The sequence below is a fragment of the Polypterus senegalus genome, chromosome 18, assembly GCF_016835505.1.
Source record: "Polypterus senegalus isolate Bchr_013 chromosome 18, ASM1683550v1, whole genome shotgun sequence".
NCBI lineage: Eukaryota > Metazoa > Chordata > Cladistia > Polypteriformes > Polypteridae > Polypterus > Polypterus senegalus.
This window is the reverse complement of record NC_053171.1, coordinates 21,920,175-21,945,110: the sequence shown is the minus strand read 5'-3', so window position 1 is coordinate 21,945,110 and position 24,936 is coordinate 21,920,175. Positions and strand designations below refer to the sequence as shown.

General features: G+C 41.4%; 1 protein-coding gene across 1 annotated transcript in view; it reads left to right on the top strand.

The window, feature by feature from the left end:
* Nucleotides 1-3,966: 3,966 nt before the first annotated feature.
* Nucleotides 3,967-24,936, top strand: part of rin3 (Ras and Rab interactor 3) — a 66,646-nt gene continuing 45,676 nt past the window's right edge. The window contains exons 1-3 of the mRNA XM_039740955.1: nucleotides 3,967-4,290; nucleotides 12,496-12,676; nucleotides 22,903-23,017. Coding sequence (XP_039596889.1) covers nucleotides 4,244-4,290; nucleotides 12,496-12,676; nucleotides 22,903-23,017 — 343 coding nt within the window. The 5' untranslated portion in view covers nucleotides 3,967-4,243. The remainder of the gene's footprint in view (nucleotides 4,291-12,495; nucleotides 12,677-22,902; nucleotides 23,018-24,936) is intronic.

Here is a 24,936-nt window from a genome sequence, read left to right as displayed (position 1 = left end):
TGTCTCACATTCTTTATTTCCGCAGCAAAATATGTTTCTAAATTCTTTTTGACAACTGCATTTACATTTATTTGTCTAAGCTGACACTTTTATTGTAAGCGACTTAAAACATTTGAGATTAGGTTGGTTAAATTTGTTTTTCCAATTGGAGCACAGGCGGGTGAAGTGACTTTGGTCACACAGAGTCAGTGGTGGGATTTGAACCGTCATCCTCATTTTCTGAGGTCCAAAGCCTTAAAAGCTGTGCTACTCTGCCTGCCTAGAATATTTTTAACTACAAATAATTTAACTCTGCATAGGGCAATAGTATGTTTTCCAATATTTGACTGAACATCTCCAGTTACTAGACAACCAAACTAGAAAATACAACTGACATCCAAGAAGACATTATGAAGGGAATGGCCAAAGAAATAAACCCATATCTTACAACTAGCATTGCAAATGAGTTGTTCTTAGGATGGTTCCAGCTTGTCCTGGTAAAAAGATTAAAAGTCATTTTTATTTATAAGTTAACATACATTTTCAGAAAAGAATAATTGTAATTTTAATATAATGCACTTAGATTTTAAGTGTTTTTTTAAATGCTTGCATTTTATTTTTCTGGCATAATTTTGTTACAGCTTATGAAGATGCACGTCCTAAGGATAGTATGTATGAGGCTACTTTTACCATTTTGCATTTCTTTTTTGTTGTTTGTCATCTTCTTGCTTGAGGCTAGGCCTTTCTTATTTTATCTCAGATACAGAAAGTTGAATCGCTTGGGGGCATCCAAGTTAGCTCGGCTATCTGAATGTTAATGGATACATTTAAAATTGGACAAAAGTTCAAATGCACAAGTTACTATTTACCAAACAAGGGAAAAAGTATTAAGGAAAAAAAAAAAGTGTATCGTAACCATCCCCCATCTCCTCTGTTCTGCACATCTGCTATCGTGGGCTGCATCAGGAGCGGGCAGGAGGAGGCCTATGGAAGCTAATCAAAGACTTTGTTAAATGGTGCGACTCAAACTACTTACACCTGAACACCAGCAAGACCAAGGAACTGGTGGTGGATTTTAGGAGGCCCAGGCCCATCATGGACCCCATGATCATCCGAGAGGCGACTGTGTGCAGAGGGTGCAGACCTATAAATATGTGGGAGTGCAGCTGAATTATAAACTGGACTGGACTGCCAATACTGATGCTCTGTGCAAGAGAGCACAGAGCCAACTATACTTAGAAGGTTGGTGTCCTTCAACATCTGCAATAAGATGCTGCAGATGTTCTATCAGACGGTTGTGGCAAATGCCCTCGTCTACGCGGTGGTGTGCTGGGGAGGCAGCATAAAGGACATCTCACGCCTGGACAAACTTGTTAGGAAGGCAGGCTCTATTGTAGGAATGAAGCTGGGCAGTTTAACATCTGTAGCAGAGCGACGGGCACTAAACAAACTCCTGTCAATCATGGACAATTCACTGCATCCACTGAACAGTGTCCTCTCCCGGCAGAGGAGCAGCTTCAGTGATAGACTGCTGTCACCGTCCTGCTCCACTGACAGACTGAGGAGACCCCACACTATGCGACTCTTCAATTCCAGCCGGGGGAGTAAATGATAACATTATTCAAAGTTATTGTCTGCTTTTACATGCGTTTTCATTACTCTTTAATATTGTTTTTTTTTTTTTTTGTATCTGTATACTGCTGCTGGATAATGTGAATTTCCCCTTGGGATTAATAAAGTATCTATCTAACCTATTTTCAATCGGTAAAAGATCAGATTTTTGTTGTGAATTGTGAAAATTGAAATTAATGCATTTGTAATATGCACTGTTACTTCTGTCACAATATTACCATGGTTTGTAAGAGGACAACAGCAGATAAGCAGATCCCATCCACCTTCTACCCCCACCCTCACTGAAAGTCAACTTAAGTTGTTAAGTTAAATTAAGAAAAGAGTAGGAGGTTGGGGATATTTGTTAAAAAAAAAAAATCTCTAAAAATGGATCTAGCTGAATTTGTGAAGGATCATTTTCATAGATGCTCAAAATCTGAAATGTATTATGTGGAAAACACTCAGACTGGAGACAGGCTGTCATGACTCCGACATATGAACCTGATCGTTGTTGACCTTGTGATTTACAAATTTGTTGATTATAGCTGAATTGTAGGGTTTGTTTTTTTTTTTTAATGTTTAAGTACAATGGGAGTACAACACCAAAATAAGGGGCTTTAAAAATGGCTAAAAAAGCCTAAAGTTGGTTTTAATGGAATAAAATGCCCATCCCATTTGCTGATAGCACTGGAAAATAAGAGCAATTTACGGAAGCGTCTGCTGTCAGCCCTGCTCTAAGAGAAGGGGAGTCCTTTTTAGAAATGAATGAGGCTTCAGATTTCAATATTAGCAACTTTTCTTTATTTAAATGCCATTACAATTTTTTTTTTGTCTTTAACCATATGTATATAGATGATTGTTTTATTTGCTTGAGTATGCTATTGAATAACAAAACATTAAAAACGAAACATAAAAGCTTTTTAAAATAATGAAACTGTAGACTACTATTGAATTGTTTAATCTATTGTTGTCTAGTACTTTATCCCTACATCTAATAATCACAAACGGAACAAAAAACACTGAGTGGAAGAGTACTTCTGTGCTCAAAACATGTACCTTACCAAATTTTATAAATCAACATTGATTTGTTTTTGTCTAAATGTATGCAGACTTAAAAGCACACATGAGAATTACTAGGTTCTGGAACTTGGCTTTTTCATGACTGGTTTCAATACAAGTCCTGGTTTGTCCACTGTAAACAATGTATCTGGTATGTTAAACAGATTTATTGTGCCTTATCCTGGACTGCTTCAGCTAGGTTAGTAGGTAGGTTAGTCTTCCTGGTTAGTGTGTGTGTGTGTTTATTGAACATTATAAGGCCAGCATAACCAATTTTTTTTCCACTTAATTGAAACTAGAACTGGGCATCTCTTTCACTAGTTGCAGTGTATCATGAGAATGCTACTGTAAAAAAGTAATTGTTGATTTTACAATGAGGGGAATAAAGGGAGCCAACTTAAATCTAAATGGGGAAATTCACTCTTTTCAGTAATGCTTTTTATGTTATAAATGTGTGATTTCCTGGAAAACTGGTACCCCAAACCTCAATTCCTCATGAAGAATGGATGTGTTTCTTTTTTATTTAACATTTTGTTGTACTGTACTGGCTCTAAACATCTGTCTTCAATCTGTTAGCGGATTTCCTTTTCCGTGATTTAACTTCTGAAATCTGTGCATCAATTGACCACTATTACCGCTACACTGAGTGAATTGGAATTTTGTATGTGTATATAAATATATAATATACATATATTTTTTTTCAGATTATATTTTCTTATGTAAGAATTCTAAAATGTGGACGCTTCCCACACAAAAAGGTGTAGTTGCAGTCCACAACTGGATAATTCAAATCTCAGATGTTAACCCAAGACACTTTTTTTTTTTTTTTTTTTTTTTTCCCTCTCAGATGTCTCCTGTTGATTGGCTGAATTTTTGCAAGTTGGAAGGTTTAGGTTGAGAATCTTTGGCTGACTAGTTTGTATTTGAAAGATTTATTCTGCTCTGCTCTGGGAGGTGGGGAGTCAGCATTTCATCTTTTTTTTTTTTTTTTTTTCTCCTCACATTCCAGGTTTTCCTGATGGGTGCAAGCAGACCACGCATCTGGTTTGAATCATTTGGAGAGGAGGAGTGTCATGTTTGTTTGTGTTCACAAAACTTGGTAGGAAAAAAACTTTTTTTTTTTTTTTTTTCCGGGAAGGATTAAAAAAAAATGATCAGCAGCAGACTTGTCTAGGCCATATGCCAACTTTCATTCCCTCAATCTGAAAGTGTAGGTTGTCAAGGTAACACCGTACTCCACCCCCATCCTAACTTTCTCTCTCTCTCTCTCTCTCTCTCTAAGTCACACTTACGATTTCCAACAGTTGCCAACAAAGTGGAAAGCCTGAGTAAACTTCTGGATGGGGACGGCCTGGGTAAGCAGGAAGGGGAGGCTGACCAGTGAGCATTGGCTTCCTCCTCACATCCCCCTCCTCACTGTCACAGGAAGTCGAGAGAAGTAAGAGACCGCAGTGCAGACGATTCTTTTCTGCTTGGCTCTGGCAGCCAATGCAACTCAGGGCACTGAAGATAAGCAAGAAAATAAAACAAGTGATGTACCTATTCTAATGGGCCAAGAAGACAAGGGCTCCTGGGCTGCTGCTCATGAACAGGGATGATGGAAACATCGTGGCACACGCAGGAAGTTGCACTCCTCCCTCAGTAAGTAAGGAATCTTTAGTCACACCTCCAACTTTCCTGTCTTGTTCAAATAGCTGTTTATGGGCTTCAGTGATGTGCATGTGACAAACTGGATACGGAGAACGGGCTTTTAGGTATGAACACCATGTTGCTTCATGTGTCCTTTGTGGTGTCTTGTTTTAACTTCTGCTTTCCTTTATCATTTTATCCTCTTTGCTTAAGCAAAAAAAAAGTTTTCTGGACTCCAGTCCTATTATGAGCAACTGTTCTCTCTCTGCTGCTGCCCCTATCTAGCTGTTTGGTCAGTCCTGCAGTAATGCTGTCCTAGTGTTGTCTGAATTCTTTGATGTGCACCTATTATTCAAATGTATGTTCTTGATGAACGTCTTACTTGTTTCCATCTAAATTTTGACATCATTATATATTTGTTTTCATGATCTCTTTTTCTTAGTATGGTAACCCATTTGCTGTGCCCTCCTAATTATCTCACAGTCCTGTCATTTGTCTTTTTTTTTTTTTTGTTTTTTTCCCTTTCACTTTTTTTTTTTTTTTTTTTGCTCCGGGTGCTCTGATTTCCTCCTACAGTCCAAAGACATGCAGGTTAGGTGAATTGGTGGTCCTAGTGTTTGCTTGGGGTGTGTGGGTGTTTGAATTTGTCTGTGCGCCCTGCAACGGACTGGCATCCTGTCCAGGGTTTGTTTGCTGTCATGTGCCAAATGCTAACTGGGATAGGCTCTAGCAGACCCCACGACCCTGTTCAGGACAAAGCAGGTTAGAAAAGGACTGACGGCCTTTTTTTTTTCTTGTCCACACTGTATACTATTTGTCTGTGTGTATCCTCCTGTTGCCATATATGTGCGTGTGTATATAAAACCATATTTATGGTTTTATAATTTTTACTTTGTTTGTCCTAGTTTTCCTTTTGTGTTCAGCTGTCCCATTCATTGAAATGTCAGATTTCACTGTTCATTATGTCCTTTATCTGGTTTGGTATCCATATCCTATCTGATTCGACGCAAATTGTTCAAAACACGTATCCTCACTTATCTGGTAATACATATTCTTGTTCATGGCATTATATTTTCCTGTCCTACCTTTTCTCTGTATCTTCGTGTTCCGTATTTTCCTTCTCTTATTCTTTGTTCGTCTTGTCTTCTTTGCATAGCCTTCTTCCTTCGCCTTTGTTACTCTTTTCCGAAACCCCATTTAGACACAGCATAAATACTTTTTCTCCCCTTTTGAAATGTCCATAAATATCTATCCATCTTTGTGCTATTTCAGTCGCTTCTAAAATTCTATGTTAATCCTCTTTCTCCTTCCATGTGTTCCTCTTTCTCATCATTTTTTTTCACTCCATTTTATTCTAGCGGTGTCCCTTTGTTTAGGTACTCTTTGTGTTGTCCGTTATTTTAAACTTGCTATCAGAGCTGATTACTTTGAATGACAGCTTCCATCAGGCAAGAACTGTAAATACTCTCAAAGCATTTTTTGTAGTACAGAATTTGATGCTTTATACTGCTTTTATGTGTAACATTTCAAGCAAGCATGTGCAACACAGGTGGACACACTTAACAAAACCATATACAGAATAGGCCATTTTGAAATGTCACTTCCAGTATTCTGAACCTGTGGAGACTCGACTCATTGTGATGAGCAAAAGCATCTTCGTGTCTTCATTTGGTTTTTTTTAACAAGTAAAGCAGTTGCATTTTCTGCTGAGGATCCGCTGACCTGCCTCTCAGGTCTGTTAGGGTACAGCTAAAAACTAAAATGAGTACATCCGTTATTTGCTAAAGACCACATTAAAATGTACTGTTTATTCCTCCATCTGATGCAACTTTTGACTTCACCAAAACCGACAGCTCTTTCTTGAGCTTTCTTTTTCCTTGTTTTGAAGGCAAAACCACTGTGCATCATAAGGCAAGTCATGGTTTTACAGTAATTTGACAAAGTGCAACTGTTTTCTGTATTGGTCTGGTTTAGTTTATTTCACATGAGCAAGATCACGCCCAGTATTGTAAAGCAGGTGTTTGACCCAGCAGCCCCTGCCACACAGTATGTCAGTGTTGCGACTCGTAAGTCAATATGAAAAAGCTCAGTTAGGTAAATATAGGGCGCAGCAAAAATAACTCCCACATTTTGAAAAATCACTGTGGGGTCCCCAAAGCAGGTAGAGGGGTGCGGTCCGTTCCATTAGGTATGGTACATAATAAAGTTTTCAGTCCTCACCATGCCGTGGTCGGGTGAGCATCGAGGCTTTGTAGCTTTTTTCAAAAATGGCGAATCCGTAGCTGTGATGCAAAGGGTGTTTCGCACGCAGTTCGGTTTACGTGCTAATGAAAGTGTTCCAGACCGTAAAACGATTTTGCTGTGGGTTCAAAGAGTAAGGACAACCAGGAGGCTTTCAAACATCGTCCTCGGTCCTTGGACCTACTAAAGAAGGCTATTCAAGAAGAAATTGAAGGAATTTCGCCCGACATGCTAGTGAGAGTGATGGAAAACTTCCAAGAACGGCTCCAAACATGCATCAGCTGTCAAGGCCACCATTTTAAAACTTAAAGTAAAAAAACTTTTTTTTATATCTACATTTGGGAAATAAGTTTTTGGTGATAGCATTTTTTTTTTTTTCAGTCCCCCTTTGAAGTGTGGGAGTTATTTCTGCTGCACCCTGTATAACGGGACCAGCATTTTCCTCTGTGGATCCTGTTACTTCTTGGCTTTACCGCTCCAAGTTGAGTAAATTGTTTGCTGAAAGCCCTGTTGGGCAGTAAGTTCTGTCTTCTGGCTTTGTTTAGTTCTGCTGCTATTGAACTGAACAGTATGATTGTTCTGTGACAGTTCTTTGTGTAAAAAATGAAAAGTAGCTCCTCTCTGTGAGGGTGTGATTGGCCACACTAACAGCACATTTTTCTTTTTCCTCCTGTTTACTTCATCTCAACACAGATGTATGTGATAACGTAAGGGTCTGGCATACCCATTTTCATTTAAGCCATTTCTTACTACTGTCCTACCTAAATGTCTTTTTCTTGTTACAGGTATCACTTGACAAACCCAAAGGCATTCCGCAGTATTTTAGGCATTACTTAGTACTTGTCATCCCATGGAACATTAAAGGCAGGCAGCTGTGAGTTTTAACATTAGTACTGCTATATCTTCCATATGTTACAAAGGGAATGTTTGGCAGGTTCATATGGCCACCTCCGCTCCAATGTACGCAAATCAAAAGCATTAACCCTGAGGCTTCAGTCCTTTCTAAAAATATCTCTCTGATTTAAAGGTTTGTTGCATTGGTTAGCATGCTGTTTGCTTGAGAACTCCATTAATTGTTTGTATATTTGATCGTCCAGCAGCATAACTTTTGGACTTCTTAGCCTTTCGTTGTGGCTTTCTAAGCAAGCAAATATTGGGTGGATGCAATTGCTGACAACCTCTGTAGTGTCACATGGAATAAAATGAATTCACGGCCAAATGTTGTAGCCAAAACATTTGCATGTGTTACTCCCTAATCCAATCAAGTTTTCCGTTTCTTAGCTGCTACATTCTTACAGTATATCCTCATTAATTTTGACTTCTTGAGCTGTGGCCTATGAAATGGCGTCTTGAATGACTGTTGGAAACTGCTTTTGCCAAGTGACTTTCACAGCTGCTTTCAGGAGCTAAACAGGATTTGGAATTGCTTCATCATTTATGTATATTACAGTGTGAGTCTAAACTGAATGATGTAATAAGGAGTGGTCATGCTGTGAAATATGCATAATAATGTCCAAAGTGTTTAAAAAAAGTAAATAACTGAACCCAAAAGTGTGCACTCATTTCACACCGTGACTTTTCCCAAGACAATAAAGAACGTCTGAAATTTTAGGTGAACTAGTTTAAAGTGTTATGCTGTTAAAATGTTAACACTTTAACACACTTAATCAGAGTATATGATCCTTTTTCGGTGTATACTGTATTAGGAAATATTTTGTTTTAGTGTCGGGGACAGCTTATTTTTCTGAGCTCACTGCTTCAGATATAGCTGTCATTTTTATTTCAGTATTAATAGTTCATAAAGTGGTTGGCTTGCCTACAAGTAGTTAAGCCTGAACATAGCTCAAGTGCATTATAAGCATCCATCCATCCATTTTAGAACCCGCTGAATCCGAACACAGGGTCACGGGTTTCTGCTGGAGCCAATCCCAGCCAACACAGGGCACAAGGCAGAAACCAATCCTGGGCAGGGTGCCAACCCACCGCAGGACACACACACACCTACACACCAAGCACACACTACGGCCAATTTAAAATCGCCAATCCACCTAACCGGCATGTCTTTGGACTGTAGGAGGAAACCCACGCAGACACGGGGAGAACGTGCAAACTCCACGCAGGGAGCACCCGGGAGGCAAACCTGGTCTCCTAACTGTGAGGCAGCAGCGCTATCCACTGCGCCACTGTGCTGCCCGCATTATAAGCATTTACATTATATATCCAGCTAGATGTTACAAACTGACCTGTGCCCAGTCTGATCATGGTGTGCTGTTTCATATTTACTACAATGCTTTAGTCTTAGAGCGGGGGAAAAAAAAAAAAAAAACCCTAATGGTGTCAATAAATCTAAAGTGTATTCCTAACATTATGAGTTGGTAAATGTATGTAGTGCTTTACAAATATATTTTAAACTTGTGAAGTTTTCAAGTTTTGGTTTATTACAAATTACATTTTTATGTCTTGTTCCAAATTTCTGCTGTTTAGTGTTTTTTTCAAACTTTATGGCATTTTGCAGGCATTTTGGAGGCTTTTTAGGGCTTTTATCAGCCGTTTTTAAGTGTTGTTCAAGCATTTTTCTAGCGGTTTCAAAGAAATGTTTTAAAGGGAAAATATGACTTTCCATTTTGTAGGTTTTGAGGTGGTGTTGCACTGCAAGGTGAATGTTGTTGTGTACCGGAATGTCTTCTATGACTTTAGTGCTGTTAATCATGACGATCGCAGTACTGAAGAGCAGGTGTCATCTGCATCATGAGTGCAAATATTGAATACACCCAGTTTTGCAGCAAAGGGAGTGAAGATGACTATTCTGGACTCTCAGCCAAAATTCTGAAAAGTTCAAGTGCTACATATGGATGTTGATGAGCATGTAAGCAGTGATACAGGGGTGTTTGGAATATAATTTCACAAAAAAACTTGCCTGTTGCTAACAGTAAGACATCATGCATCCGCGCGAACCAGTCCAGTAACAGTTGGTGAGGAAGGGGTTATCGTGCACAGCATTTATTATCTGAAAAGAACTGAACATGGGATGGATGTTGATGTCGTATGAGTCAAAGTCTTGCTCAAGGAGAGCAAGTTGCACAAGCAACGGAGATCTACTATACATGAAACATGTTGCTGAAAAATTCGGACGTAAGAGTCCTTAGGTTTTGCGCCCTAGGAACCAAGTTAACCGATATTTTCTATAACATTTCAGTAACTACTGCTCTGATGCTGACTTTTCAGATCATAAAAGAGGTCATTACGATCGCAATTGATGAGAAGAATTCATAATTAATTGCAGAATTATGCCATTTGAGGGTTCCTTTAGAGTGCCTCCTTCTCTTGCACGATTTGGTTCAAAAACTAATCAGCACATCGTCTCATAACAGGCTTAAGTTTCAAGTTTGGTATTTTTATGTCCAGCCGTTTTAGCTCTAGACCAGTGTTTCCCAAACTCGGTCCTGGGGACCCCTGTGGCTGCAGGTTTTTGATCCAACCAGCTTCTTTTTTTAATTGAACTCCTGGGCTAATTAAGTGAACTGATATTTCCCAAGTTCTGTGTTTAGGGAACTAATATAGAAATTAGAAAACTAAGTTTGCGAAAAAATATTAAAATGTACCAAGTAGTTATATAGGAATGTTTTTTGTTTTCTTTTTAACAGTATTTTCATCTTGATTTTCATTCTACTTTTCTAGGTGTTCTAATTGTTTAATTAATCCATTATTTACTAATTAGTGGGTCTGACTCTAAAGTAGTTGTAGCCTTTGATTATTCAGTGTTGTTTGCCTGGGTGTCTGATCTGCTTGTTTTAAATTGTCATTATTAAGATACAACGAATGGGGAAAAACTGCACAGAGAAAGGGCAAAGTATAATGAAATCAACAAAAGAGAGTTAAGCATTTAAATCTATAGCAAAAGCACAAATATTTATAAATGTCTTATAAATGTAAAAATCATGCTACTGTGCTTTTCTCAATGTCGAATAAAAGAAAAAAAAATACCAGTTAATTAAATGAAATCAGTGTTATCAGGTGTTGTCACTGATTAAGAATCCGGTTGGAACAAAAACCTGCAGCCACAGGGGGTCCCCAGGACCGAGTTTGGGAAACACTGCTCTAGACCATCCTCAAGAAACTGTGACACACAGACAGACACCCATCATTGATGTATCCATGTTTTTGGAATCGGGGCACCCTGAAATGTCGAGATCCATCAAGAATCAGACGTCGAAGCTTTTAATGAATCTAAAGCTTTCGCTTTCTCCCCTAGAAGATAGGTTATGATGGGGGAGGGCGCAAAGCTAAAAGGGAGTCAGTTGATCATTGACAGCATTGCAAATGTAAGTGTTGGGCTAACAAAAGGGGACCAATGTGTGTGACATCTCAAAAACAAGTTGCAGTACGATTTAGAGTAGAGAAGAAGCACCTTTGAACAAACAAGCAAAAAAGCGCTCTGAACATCCTTCAGTGTGTGCGGGAGAAAGTCAGTCATTCCAAAAGGAATCTGGACAAAGCATCCAACTATACCAGGCGCTACCCAGAACCTTAGCATAACTAGTACAGCTAATGCAGGACAATAAGAGCACAAAACCATCTAATGGAGTTGGACTATGAAGCCTTACAAGTCCAAGCTTTGCTAAAAGAGGGCAATAAGCAATAGAGACTATATGTAAAACAATGTGCTTATCTTTCTGAGGAAGGGAATTAACTGATCACCAATGGCCTAAGTTTTATGCTAGAAAAGAGGACCTGGACCACTGTGTATGAAATCTGATAGACAAGCTGCAGTACCTCCCACAACCACAAGGTGTAATTAAAGCAAAGAAAAAAATGAGCTGATCATCCTTCAGCCTGTGCCAGAGAAAGCCACCCCTGAAGGAATCGGGACAAAGCATCACATGCACTTGGAGTCAACCAGAAGCTAACCATAAGTAAACCTACTATGAGCTCTTATCTCTAACTTGATAATCAGGATCAAGCTAGCTAACTTTTCTGCATTCTGGTTATTATTTTTACTGTATCTGAAAGTAATAAACTGTGTGAAGAATACGTCATTAGCTGTTATAAGGTTCACTTCATAAATTCAGTAGGAATATTCCGAGTGATACCTCGCATAAGGACGGAGGAGTTGTGTGCAAACAGAGAACAAATCAATGTCATGGTCAAAGTGCAGGCGCCTAGAGACTTTGTAACTAGCTGAGAACTTTTTCATCCAACTGGCTGAGAGAGAGGAACTGTGACAAGAACAGTGTAAAGTCAATTCGGAGTGAATAATGTTTCCTGGTTATTTTTTTTGATAATTAAGGAAATAGAATTCACAAGTTATGTCATTTTCTATAGCGAAGTAATGGGTCAAACCAACCTACTGTAGATGTTTTGTGGTCTTCATATGTTTTCTTTTATCTATATCTTCTTGCATATATCCATTTTTTGTTATAACTATGAAAAATCATGTTATGTGGTTTATTGTAGTAAGCAAGTTTCAGTTACTTGTTGAAAAATAGTCCATTGCCACATCCTATCCACCAAAAGAAAAAATGTGAGATGATTTCTCTTGCCAATTAATAGGTTTCATTGATAGCTTGCACAGACTTCTTGACTGTGCATCCCTTTTGCAGTAGCACACTACAGAAACACCGAGGTAGCTGACACACTTGAGACTGCCAACTTCAAAATGTCTTTGATAAGGATAGATGGTCTGTGCAGTGTGGCTGTTCACATAACCACCTGACAAATTTGCTTCAACGCTGTGGCTACACTATGCAGCTTTTAACGTTTCATATTTTGCTTTATATAAAAAAAAAAAAAATTGTGTCAGAGAGAAACCAAACACATTAGCTTGATCTGTGCATAAAAGTGGTGGAAAGGACCTGAGCACTTGCCACAGGTTGTGCAGCCAGCTTCCTCCTTTTTATACAACAGTCTGTATGCGCTTTTAAAATCATTTAACAGATAGATGTTCCTATGTTTTTTTCTTCTGTTTTTATTTTCCAGGTTAAATCCAGAAGTCAATAATGCAGGAAGTCAAGTGGACGAAAGTGCTGGCCTCACAAAGCAGCTGACAGTGGCCAGCATTAGCATCCTGGAGAAGCTCATCAAGACTTGTCCAGTGTGGTTGCAGCTGGGTGTTAGTGATGAAAGAGCCACTGAGATTCTGCAGAGAGAGCCAGCAGGGGTGAGTAGTGACTAAAATGAAGGGAAATGTGACAGACCTAGGTCAGCCGTGATAAGTAAGACAAGAGCAAAAAATAGGAATGGAGGGTAATAGGGAAGTGGAAAATAGGACAAAGTGCTGCAACTGAGAATATTCCTGGATTATAGAGACCAAGAGAGAGAAATGGATAACCCCTTGCAGCAGACAGACATTTTGGAAGAGGAACAGAGTAAGGAGAAAAGAAGCTACTGAATAAAGGGGTAAAGAGAGAAAAACAGTCATGTGAGTGAAGTAGTAAGGACAATGAAAGAAATGAGGGTGAGAGTAGAATAGAGAAAAGGAACTTACGAAATGGGTCACTAGTGAGATGACAAAAGGGAACAGATTAATAGAGGAGTGAGAGTAAAGCAAGCAAGAAAGAAGAATAGTGAGGAAATCCATCTTCGACAGAGTAATGAATAGGTAATCTTGTGAGCACAGAGAGATGAACGGCTATGAAAAGAGGTGATAAGAGAAATGAATAGTGAGGGGTAAACTGTTAAAAGAAAACCAGTGGGACTAGACATTAGAGGGGCAAAGACACAGTGCCAAAATCAGAATGGTTAAGTGTGAAAAGGAAGGAGAGACCTTCACAAAAATGTAGAGAGGAGAAGAAAAACTTATGAGAAGGAGGTAGTGCTGGGAAAAATAAGTGATCAGAGCTTAGGGAATGGTGAAAAATGGATGAGAAATAGAGTAGTAAGGGAGGAGAGGTGAAAAGAGAAACCTGTTTTTGAAATGAGTCAGCCAGCTTGAAAGTACTGGGGGAAATTACAGGAACAGGAGTAAAGCATGTAAAACTAATGGGTGAGGAGGAATGAGAAAAAAACTTAAGTATTGAGAGAAGAGAACCAAAAACATTCATAAATTAGAGGAGTAAAGTAGAAGTTCATAAAGAGAAAAGGTCAAACCAAAGAAAACTAGAAGAGGATAGAGGGGAGAAACAAGTGAAATGAACAGAGGGGCAGATGTGCAGTGTGGTATAGTTTCTAAGGCACTGGACTTTAACCTTATGGTGGTGTTGTATGGTATGAAGTTCAATTCCCAAATCATTGTGTGTCCCTGAGAAAGTCATTTAACCTGCTTGTGCTCCAGCTGTAAGTAATATCTGTAAATAGTTATTTCTCTTTATGCTGCAAGTCACCTTGGAGTGAATCATTTTAACCTTTTCATTGGTTGTTTAGCTTTTCTTTTTATTTTATTTTTTTTATTTTGCATTCAGACATGTACAATTGAGTTACATTTACATTTATAAGCAACTAGCAGAATACCCGCGCTTCGCAGCGGAGTAGTGTGTTAAAGAAGTTATGAAAAAGAAAAGGAAATATTTTAAAAATAACGTAAGATGATTGTTAATGTAATTGTTTTGTCATTGATATGAGTGTTGTCATATATAGAGATATCTCTCTCTCTCTCTCTCTCTCTCTATATATATATATATATATATATATATATATATATATATATATATATATATATATATATATATTTTATATATATATATATATATATATATATATATATATATATATATTTTATATATATATATATATATATATATATATATATATTGTGAACGGTACCCGGGCACAGACAGGCGGACATGTTGTTATGACACCACCACACGTTTATTCACACACTATTTACAATTATATAGGTCACCAAGACCCCAAACAATGGTCACAAAGACCCAGTCACGTGCACAAACCCCAAACTCCCAATGTCCTGGCCACAATGCCTTTCTTCGGGCCGCCTCCACTCTCCACTGCTTCGTCCTCCTTCCACCCGACTCCAGCCCTGAATGACGGAGGCGGCCCTTTATGGAGGACCGGATGAGCCCCAGGTGTTCCCGGCAATCTTCTGGCCACGCCCCAGCGTGGCGGAAGTGTCGGCTGTCCTCCCGGCTGCTCCCGGGCACCGCCAAAGTCTTCCCCAGCACTTCCTGGTGTGGCAGGAGTGCTGGGAAACAAATCCCAAGGCATTGGGGCGCCTCCTGGCGGTGGCCACGGGCCCCTACAGGGAAGAGCTTCCAAGCCCTTGACCCGTGGCTCCCAAAACAACCCGGAAGGCGCACCCACGTGATCAGGCGGGCTCTGACCCTCTTCCGGTCCCTCCTGGCGTCCCGGCGGGTCATAGCCCCTGGCATCCCTGACAGTGCCCACAGCCAGCGAAGACCACTCGTGGGTAAGAGCGACCCGTCCCGAGGGCAGCAGAGCTCAAGCGGGCCCCACTCGAGGACAGCCGGGGTCCGGCCCCGCACTCCTAGCAGGGACAGGGCGGAGACACAATCCAGACACCAACCCATGGTGCATCCCTGTGCCTCGCACAGGTTGTGCTCCCCTTTACCGCACCCGGGGCCTCCTTGGTGGGCACCCCCTCCGGGACCTCCACGCCCCTTTGTTCTGAGCCACTCGTTCCCCCGTTGGCTCCTCCAGCTGCGAGCGCACCTGCGCACCGACAGAGAGATCCTTCTGCAGACGGCCCGACATCAGAGGGCTGTTCGCCACGAAGGGTTCCTTCAACTTCGCCCGGGTCCGTCCCTACAAAGAGAACACAGGGGCAGAACCGCTGCCAAAGCACCCAGCTCGTGCCACGCACGGGCAGCGTTCCCCTCCAACGGCACCCGGCACTTGCCTGATCGGCACCCTCTCCGCGGCTTCCGTGTCCCTCTCGACGATGGAGTCGCGGCACCGCCCGCTCTCTCTCCGCCGCCTCAGGGATTCCCTCTGCTCTCTCAGAGGGCAGCCAGCCACACAGCGTGCACCCAGCAACGCGTCTCACCTTATCGGAGGAATCGGCACCCAGCCCTTTATTCCTCCCTTCACTCTGGGACGCCCTGGCGGTTTGAGACTCCTTATGGAATAAAAGGCGCCTCTGTCCTGTCTGCGTCCCTATAGTGCGGCGCAAGACCGCAGCCAACTTCGGGCGAGGGCGCTAGGACCCGGGCACTTAGCAGCCCGTGTCCCTTCAGCGCCCTCACGGACTCCCCTCGCGCCGCATGCAGTCCGCTGGCGCCGCACCTCCTGTCGGAGGGCTGCTTACTCGAACTGATCATTGTCTTCACAGCCTTTTCAGCAGCCCCTCCCATATGCTTTACGGAGTCGGCTGTACTCACCGTCTCCGCTGTACCTCTCCGGCTGGAGATTCCAGCGTCGCCCCCGCCCGTTGTCGATAGGAACGTTCTCAGCGCCCGAGCGCTTCTTCTCCAGTACCAGCACCTCAGCCCGAGGGCACATAGCACCTGTAACACGCTGCCCGGCGGGCTGAAGGGGCGCCTCCAGCTCCGCCAAAGCAGCCGGCAAAGACAGGAAGTTAACCGACGCTGAGCCTACCTGACTGTCGGCCTCCGCGCCGCCACTTCCTGTGGGCCTTCTCCTCCGCCCAATCGGGTCACCCCTGCCCGTGATGGACATTCCCTGGTCCGCCTCTCTACAGTCATCGGCGGGCACGCAAGACACACCGCCCAATCGCGTGCCTGTCAGGGGAGGGACTTCGGTCCGCGCCATCTTGGCTCCCTTTCTGCGGCGGCGTGCTTGCCGGCAGCCTTGCTGTTGCCAGCGCCTCTCGAGCTGCAGCGTCTCCTCCTTCGCAGCCCTCGCGGCTGCGCTGTGCTGCGGAGCCCGCAAACCAGCATGCGCCCGCCACTGACGCGGATCCTGGAGGTCCCTGCCTGGAAAACAAAACACACGCCCGGCCCCCAAGGGCCGGCTGCCGATAGGCAGGGAACTCACCTCCCAGGTCCCGTCATACCGAGGAAACGTCCTCGGCGTGGCCTCCGGACGCCATGCCGCCCCGGCGCTCCAGCAACGGCGCTTCGTTGGAACCGCTGCACTCTTCCAATGCACGCCGCCCGCCCGCTTCAGGGAATAACGGCCCTCCTGCGGACCCTGGCGGTCCGTGGGGTTCCTGTACCCCGCGGGGCTGTGTGCACGCAGCACCCACGGTACGTGGGTGGGGTCCCCTGCTGCACCGGGCCGTCCACAACAATATTTTTTTGTACAGGTCTCCGCCTTGTAACAGGCGGAGCATCCTGCCGACTACGCCAGATGTGAACGGTACCGGGCACAGACAGGCGGACATGTTGTTATGACACCACCACACGTTTATTCACACACTATTTACAATTATATAGGTCACCAAGACCCCCAAACAATGGTCACAAAGACCCAGTCCGTGCACAAACCCCAAACTCCCAATGTCCTGGCCACAATGCCTTTCTTGGACGCCTCCACTCTCCACTGCTTCGTCCTCCTTCCACCCGACTCCAGCCCTGAATGACGGAGACGGCCCTTTTATGGAGGACCCGGATGAGCCCCAGGTGTTCCCGGCAATCTTCTGGCCACGCCCCAGCGTGGCGGAAGTGTCGGCTGTCCTCCCGGCTGCTCCCCGGGCACCGTCCAAAGTCTTCCCCCCAGCACTTCCTGGTGTGGCAGGAGTGCTGGGAAACAAATCCCAAGGCATTGGGCCTCCTGGCGGTGGCCACGGGCCCCTACAGGGAAGAGCTTCCAAGCCCTTGACCCGTGGCTCCCAAAACAACCCGAAGGCGCACCCACGTGATCAGGCGGGCTCTGACCCTCTTCCGGCCCCTCCTGGCGCCCCGGCCGGGTCATAGCCCCTGGCATCCCTGACAATATATATTTATATATATATATATATATATATATATATATATATATATATATATATATATATAGCAAAATACCAGCTTGGCAGCGGAGAAGTAAAAAGAAAAGGAAACATTTTAATAATAGCGTTACATGATTGACAATGTAATTGTGTTGTCATTGTCATGAGTGTTGTTGGTATATATATATATATATATATATATATATATATATATATATATATATATACTGTGTGTATACATATATGTAATATACATATACAAATCTACATATATATTAGGGGTGGGACTCGATTCAAAAAATTAATCCAATTAATTAGAGGCTGTGTAATAATTAATCTTGATTAATCGTATGTAATCACACATGAAAATTTGCCCCAAATCGCAAATGTTTTTTTTAATTTAAAAGGGTTTTAGTGGGCGACAAAATCAAATAGACATGGACATGAATATTGTAAACTCAAGCTCTTTTAATTTCTGAAAAAAATGCTTTTAAACTGCATTTCAATTCAAAACAGAAACAAAAATATCATCCCTGGCTAAAATTGGGCAGACTTAAAAAATAAAGTGGTAGTTTAAGTACCTTAAGTACATTTTCAGAATTGTATTGTCTTTAAAGAATAATAACCAAAATTTCAACATAAAGTGCAGTTTTTCTTCTTAAAAAAATAAGTCAGAAACATAAAAGGTAATTTGACCAACTTAATCTTTAAACTCTGAGTAACCTTAGCCAAAATTATTTTGTACATTAGGCTAAAACAGTGTGATCATTGAACATTTTGTAATTAGATGTAATTAGAATTACTAACGGTCACGGAAGTCCAATGATCCCCAGTAAGAGCCACAAAGTCCGCTTTCTGTAATGCATCTAATTTTGCTTGCTTTTCAGTGTGCACAAAATCATGCTTTTATCAAGGCTTCGCTCGGGTAGTCTTTTGAAATGAAATTTTCCTCCGATCAGTTGTAGGAACGCGCTTTATTCCGACTCTAACATTTTTGTAGCTGTCATGTGTGCATCAGTGTAATCGATGTACCAGGAAATCATGCATTGACAAAAGTTCCCCTTTGCTTGGAATTGAAAGTGTGATTAAATGCGTTATTTTTTTTTAACGCGTTATCGAGTACATGCATCGAAGCTTCTCAGCTGTGCTTGTGCTAAGAAAAGGAAACATTTTTAAAATAACGTAACATGATTCTGCGTTAACCGCATATTTTTTCATACGTCCCAAACCAAGGAGATGCGAGGGTAAAATGAATCGGGAAGCGCGCGTACATACTCAGTGCATCCATTCTCGGGAATCGAACCTCGGATGTCGGCGCTAGAGGCGACGCCTCTACAATTGCGCCACGCCGTGTGGCTTTTCTATTTGAGAGTATGTAGATCGGGGTATATACTGTATATATACCCGCATTTCGCAGCAGAGAAGTAGTGTGTTAAAGAAGTTATGAAAAAGAAAAGAACATTTTAAAAATAACGTAACATGATTGTCAATATACAGTAATTGTTTTGTGAGTGTTATTGAGTGTTGCTGTTATCAAGGATTTGATTATCATTATTTCTTTCAATCAGGGTCGTATTTGTACAATGTGTTGTGTTCAAGTTGCAATTCGTGTTTGTCAATCGTTGTAAAGATAAGCGGTTTCATTCATCAATTCGTTTCTTACTGCATCAATAAACGGCTCTTCCTTTTTATCTGAGATGTGACACACTGCATGCACGGGTTTTTTTTTTATACACTGTCTTCCTTTAGCGGACATTGACTTTTCCACCGTGTGCTTTGTTTCCGCAGTAGCTGCACTTATGAATATGTTTGTATGTGTCACACGCTTCATATTTTTTTGCTGCCTTCCCAATTGTGTAATTCGGTTTTTGTTCAGCACTCTTTGGAACTGTTGCTTTTTGTCTGTGCACTGCGTCAGTTAGATAGATAGATAGACAGATACTTTATTAATCCCAAGGGGAAATTCACATAATCCAGCAGCAGTATACTGATACAAAGAAACCAATATTAAATTAAATAGTAATAAAAATGAAAAAATGAAAAAAAAAATAAAAGCAGACAATAACTTTGAGTAATTAATTACTCAATTAATTAATTTGGGAATTGAAAATTAGTAATTAGTTCACGTGAGCCGCTCGATGTACATGTATCGAAGTTTCCCAGCTGTGCTGGTGCCATCTCGTGTGATGTCCACGGCTGTATGTAATGTTAGCTAAGACCCGGCACTTAAAAGTTTGTCTCGCAGTTTCGCTGAGTTTGTGTCAAACACCACCCTGACCATCTCATCTTCCTCTGCATAAGCACTGTCCTTCACCCGTGAATATTTAGCGGCAGTGTTTCTATTGGATTGCCGCTGACGGACGGCCTTATATGGGCAGGCACTAAATTACAAACACCAGCGGCAGCCTGTCTATGAACTTAATTTAAACTTTAGGTTTACACTGTGCTTTGTTTCCGAAGTAGCAGCACTCATGAATATGGTTGTATATGTCAGTTGCTCGCTTCTTATTGTTTCGCTGCCTTCTCAATTATATAATGCATGTTTTCTTCAGCGCTTTTTGGAGCTCTTTCTGGTTTTCTACGTACTGCGTTGATAGTCAGTTCACGTGATTACGTGGGAGGCGTGATGATGTCCCATGAAACTCCGCCCCCCCACGGCCATCCAGCTCAACTCCATTGCAGTATATAGAGAAAAATAGCTTCCAGTTATGACCATTACGCATAGAATTTCGAAATTAAACCTGCCCAGCTTTTGTAAGTAAGCTGTAAGGAATGAGCCTGCCAAATTTAAGCCTTCTACCTACACGGGAAGTTGGAGAATTAGTGATGAGTCAGTGAGTGAGTGACTGAGTGAGGGCTTTGCCTTTTTGAATAATTTATTTTCATTGTATTTTTAGATGTTTAACTCTCATTTTCTTTTTAATTCACCTTTTCTGTGGAGCTTATCTTTTTAATTGTATCCAATTAATGATAGGCACGGCAGACACCAGGGCAAGCGACAGTGATGCTCGGTTTTAATTTAATAATGGAGTTTTTAAACAAAAGCTGTCTCTCTCCACATTAGTGTTTTCAAATTGTTTATGGGCAATGTGCATCTTCATCCAAACTGAAACAACTGAAAGCACATACGAGATAGATATTCGCCTACATTGGGCATGCGTGCATCAGTGGCAAAATCCTTAAAGGGGTGGTAATACCGCCAGCCAACGCATTTATCACAAAGTCGTACCAACTGGTAAATCATTTGCCTTTTGTTCATGTATGCAGCATACAAACAGTACAAAACACCATTTAGATGCAATGAGGTAAGCAACCCAACAAGCACTACAGAACGCAACTCTTCTGTGTCCTCTGTGTAAGCACATGATTATCTTCCATGAAGGTTGACCAGTGTCACAAACTCGACACCGAGTCATGGAAAGGTTTGGGGCAGCTACCCATATAATTGCTTTCCTGGCTGGAAAGTTGCTCAAATAGATAGAGCACTAATGTGCACAAAATCGAGTCCAAAACAGAACTGAGGGAATAGGGAAAAGGTGGAGGCTTTTAAAGGGGAAGACAGGAAGTGAAGTCAAAGGGGTCGGGCTCATGAAGGTCTTCAGCCATTGATTCGAGCCCGGACGTGACATCACAGGGGCCAGAGCCGGCAAGGTCTCCTTCCATAGGCTCGGTCCCGGAAGTGACGTCAAGAGGGCCAGGTGGGATCTCCCGTGAATGGTATGCAGGCAAGGAAGAGAGGGAGTCAGTGCACTCTGCCACATCCTGGTATGTCTCGGAACTGCCCTTACTCAAGCCCTCTAGCTGCCTCCCAATGCGCACGTGTGTGACACCAGTCAGGGAATTATATATTGTAAGCAGTATCCAATCAGGGAAGGGATGCATACTAAGTATGAACAAATCAGACCGTGATTAGAGTCTGTGTTTTTAAGTCTGTTTTTGTCTGTCCACATTGCAACACCAAGCTGGTGTTTTCAGAAGTATATGCCTCTGAATAGCGTTTTTAATTGTCTTTTTTTCTGGGGTTGAAAAATTATGGGGTAGTGTGGATGAAAATTGAAAATGGAGATTAATGGCCTTTTTTTTAAACCAGTTTGTAATTTCTGGATTGATACAAATCAATTAACTGGGAAATAACAGATTTCTTAATTAACATACAGTTTACATTAAAAGAAGACTTTGGTTGGAATGAAAGCCTGCCGCCAGGGTGGGCCTTCAGGACTAAAATCAAGAATCACAGTTAGTAAAATGTAAAATAAAAAACAGTGATGATGACGATGATGCATTGTACTTATAGAGCATCTCTGCCATTTTTAGAGCAATTTAGCTGCAACACTGAGCCACACTTTGTCAGCTCAGAGAAAACAAAGTGGAAAGGGAGTGAAGCATATGGTTAAAGGATGATGCGATATAGTAGGGAGACAACGTTACAAGGAAGAAAAGAGGATGGAGAGGTGAACTATTTGATGGAGCAGTGGTAATGATTGGAACTGATGGGGCTAATCAGGAAATCTAGTAAGAGGAGAGATGTGATCAAAGAGAGAAACTAGTGAATCAGAGTGAAGAAAGAGAGGGAAACTGATTTCAGAAAATAGCACAAGAAGGAAGAGGGGGCAGCAGTGGAAATCCAGCTAGCCAACAGTGTTGAAAGAACAGAGGTTGAGTGAGATGTCCTCAAGAAGAGGAGCCTGGGATATTTAGAGTTTCTTCCTTTTTTAAGAGAATGTGAGAGGCAAGGAGAAAGGGAGATGTTTGACAAAGGTAAGGGAGAATGAAATTGTATGCTCTGAAAAAGTAGACACAAGAAAATGAAGCAGATTTGAAATCTGAAAGAGTTAATCAGATGAAGGTGAGAAGGTGAAGTCCACATCACGGAAAGAAGAATTAATATAATGGTAGAGAGAGGTAAACTTACTGGAGTAAAAACAGGAAAGCCTTCCTAAAGAGAGCAGATGTTTTGAAAATAAGAGTATAGCAGGATGGAGGAGGTGAGGAAATTAAAACACTGTTCAAAGCAGTCATTAGGGAAGAGAGGAGAAAGTGTAATGTAAAGGAAAATACAGCGAGTAGATGAATTGGCGAGGAGTGTGGGGGGTTAGTGGAGGACTGAGTGAAATGCATGCTGCCTCTAATTTAGAAGATACTCTCTGCCAAATTTAAATATCATTCTTCAGCCCATTGCTCTCATTTTTCTTAGTTAGCTTTTCTTTGTTAAAAAGAAGATAGAGTAGGGAAGAGGGCTTGTAAAGAAGATAGTGTCGTACCAAATGTGTTAGCTACAGATTTTAATCTGCTAGTGGTGGATTATCTACTTCTTTTATCAGCAGTTCACTTGACCCATACACTACAAACATCCACTTTGCCATAATGTGACACTTCGTTGTTAGAGGTTTGGAGTGAAACTCCAAAAAGCAAGTATCCCCTTTTGACCAGGATGCTCCTTTACATTTTTATTGCCTCATGGTGTGTTTAAAAAAAAAAAATTGCAACCAAAAACTAATTTGCATGTAGTTCTTGACCACTATGGCCTGGAGATCTGCTTTTATGCATGTCCTCTAATTGTTTCCCTTTACCCTTTTTATCAGATATTTCTAGTGAAGAAGAATCTAGCTTTGAAGAACATGGTTCTTTCCATTCGCTTTCCAGACCAAAATGGAGAACTACGGATCAAGGATGTTTTGATCAAGGAAGAAAAATCACGTATGTTCTATTTTTGCAACATAGGGTAGTAACTGGGTGGGGTAGGGTTCTGGAAATAAGCTTTATGTGATTTCAGTAAAGACAGGCAACATAAGTGTAACTGAGAACAACCTATGGTTTCATAGATTTACAATTAGTAAGAAAATCTTTATGACACTGATTTTATTATCGATCACTGTGACTCTGATATTAAAAAGCATTTCATCTTTTCACCCTTATCTGTCCAAACGATTCTTGTTTGATGTAGCATAGTGAGTGGCAAACACACATCAGTTAGGGTCATCATCAGTAATTTCTGGGGGCAGTTGTCAATGTCAGAAGAGTTATGCTTGCAAAAAAAAGTTCCATTTTTATTATCACATGGGCAGATTATAGTGGAATTATTACTTTTCAGACTAACATGCAGCATGTTCATGTCTGTTCATAACACATGCTATGGCGCAAAGTCAAGTGCCAGTCTGCTGGAGTGCTATCATTATGCAACTCTGCTACAAAGATTATTTATTGTTGTTGATATTTTGTGTTATAGGTGAGTGCTTAGTTATTTCACATTACTTGTAGTTAGATTAATAAGATTATTTTTTTATTAAGTAATATTATTTGCCTAGGATATCATGAAAACATAAACAATATCTTTAGAAATTAAAATGTAGATTATAAAGCGAGTACAAGCGAACAGCAAGATATACCAAGTAACATAGTCATTGGTGTTACCATTCAGTCATGAAGTAGCTGGTGCAGAGTGTGGAGGAGGGGATGCAGGTAGAGAGTTTCCTGCAAGGTCTTCAGAGAAGTTTCTCCGCTGCCAAGTCTATTATTCTGGGTGCATGGCTGCTGGTGACCCTTAAGGATACTGGCTTGGATCATCTCACACACTGGTGTACAGGATATTCCCACAACTCCCCTGAGGTGGCAGTACCTCCAGACTCAAAGTGCCCCATCATCCGATCGACATAAAGCAAGCAACAAATATATACATTTTTGAAAACAGAAATATTTTGTTCATTTCAAGGCTAAACAAAATGGTGAGAAACTGGTTGTGTTGTGTCATGTTATAAATTGCTCCAAAAATGTCCATTATTGAGTTAATAAGAAAATATTGTAACAGCGGTCTGCTGGTGCATCATAGTCTGCATGGGGCCTGGGTGTTGCTGGGTGGGGCTAGATGTTTGAGTGGTAGGAGGGCGCATGCTTTAAATCAGGAGGATTTGAGAAAGAGGTCAGAGACGTATTTAGGAAATTTAATATACCAGAACTCTATAGCAGTATTGCTGTGTACAGTTTAATGAAAAAGTTAATTATGTGGGTGATCTTATGGCAGTGCTTTCAAGAGGGCTACAGTTCCAGCATTTAGCAGGAGTGCAAAAAGATCATCAGTGCACACTTTAAAAGAAGCTGGTGTTTAGCTTGAGAATCCGGTGAGAAATGAAACAGTTCAGGCAACGCATAGCCTTTCATTTATATTGTGACTGCTGTCTACCACAATACAATATACTACTTGAAGATACAGTATGTCATGAAAAGCAGCTTTTCCATGTAATCCTGACATATTTTTGTTTGCAAACTTAAATTAACATATAATACAATTTTTGCTTTGTGCCCTTTCCCACCATAACCCATCATCTATGGGGGAGGCGCGAAAGCTTTAGATTCGTCAAAAATTTCAATCTCCGTTTTTCGATGGATCTCAATGTTTTAGAGTCCCCTGATACTGAAAACATTGATATCTCGATGATGGGTGTGTCTTGCATTTTGCGCTGCTTCTTCATGGTTCTTAAATCTGCAGTTGAAATCCTAGTCCACAACTGTGTGAGGAGTTTGTATACTTTCCCCATGTCTTACAGTGTAGGTTTTCTTTAAGCTTTTTGTTTCTATTCTGCATCACAAAGCTGTGTATGTTACGGTGATTGGTAATCCTT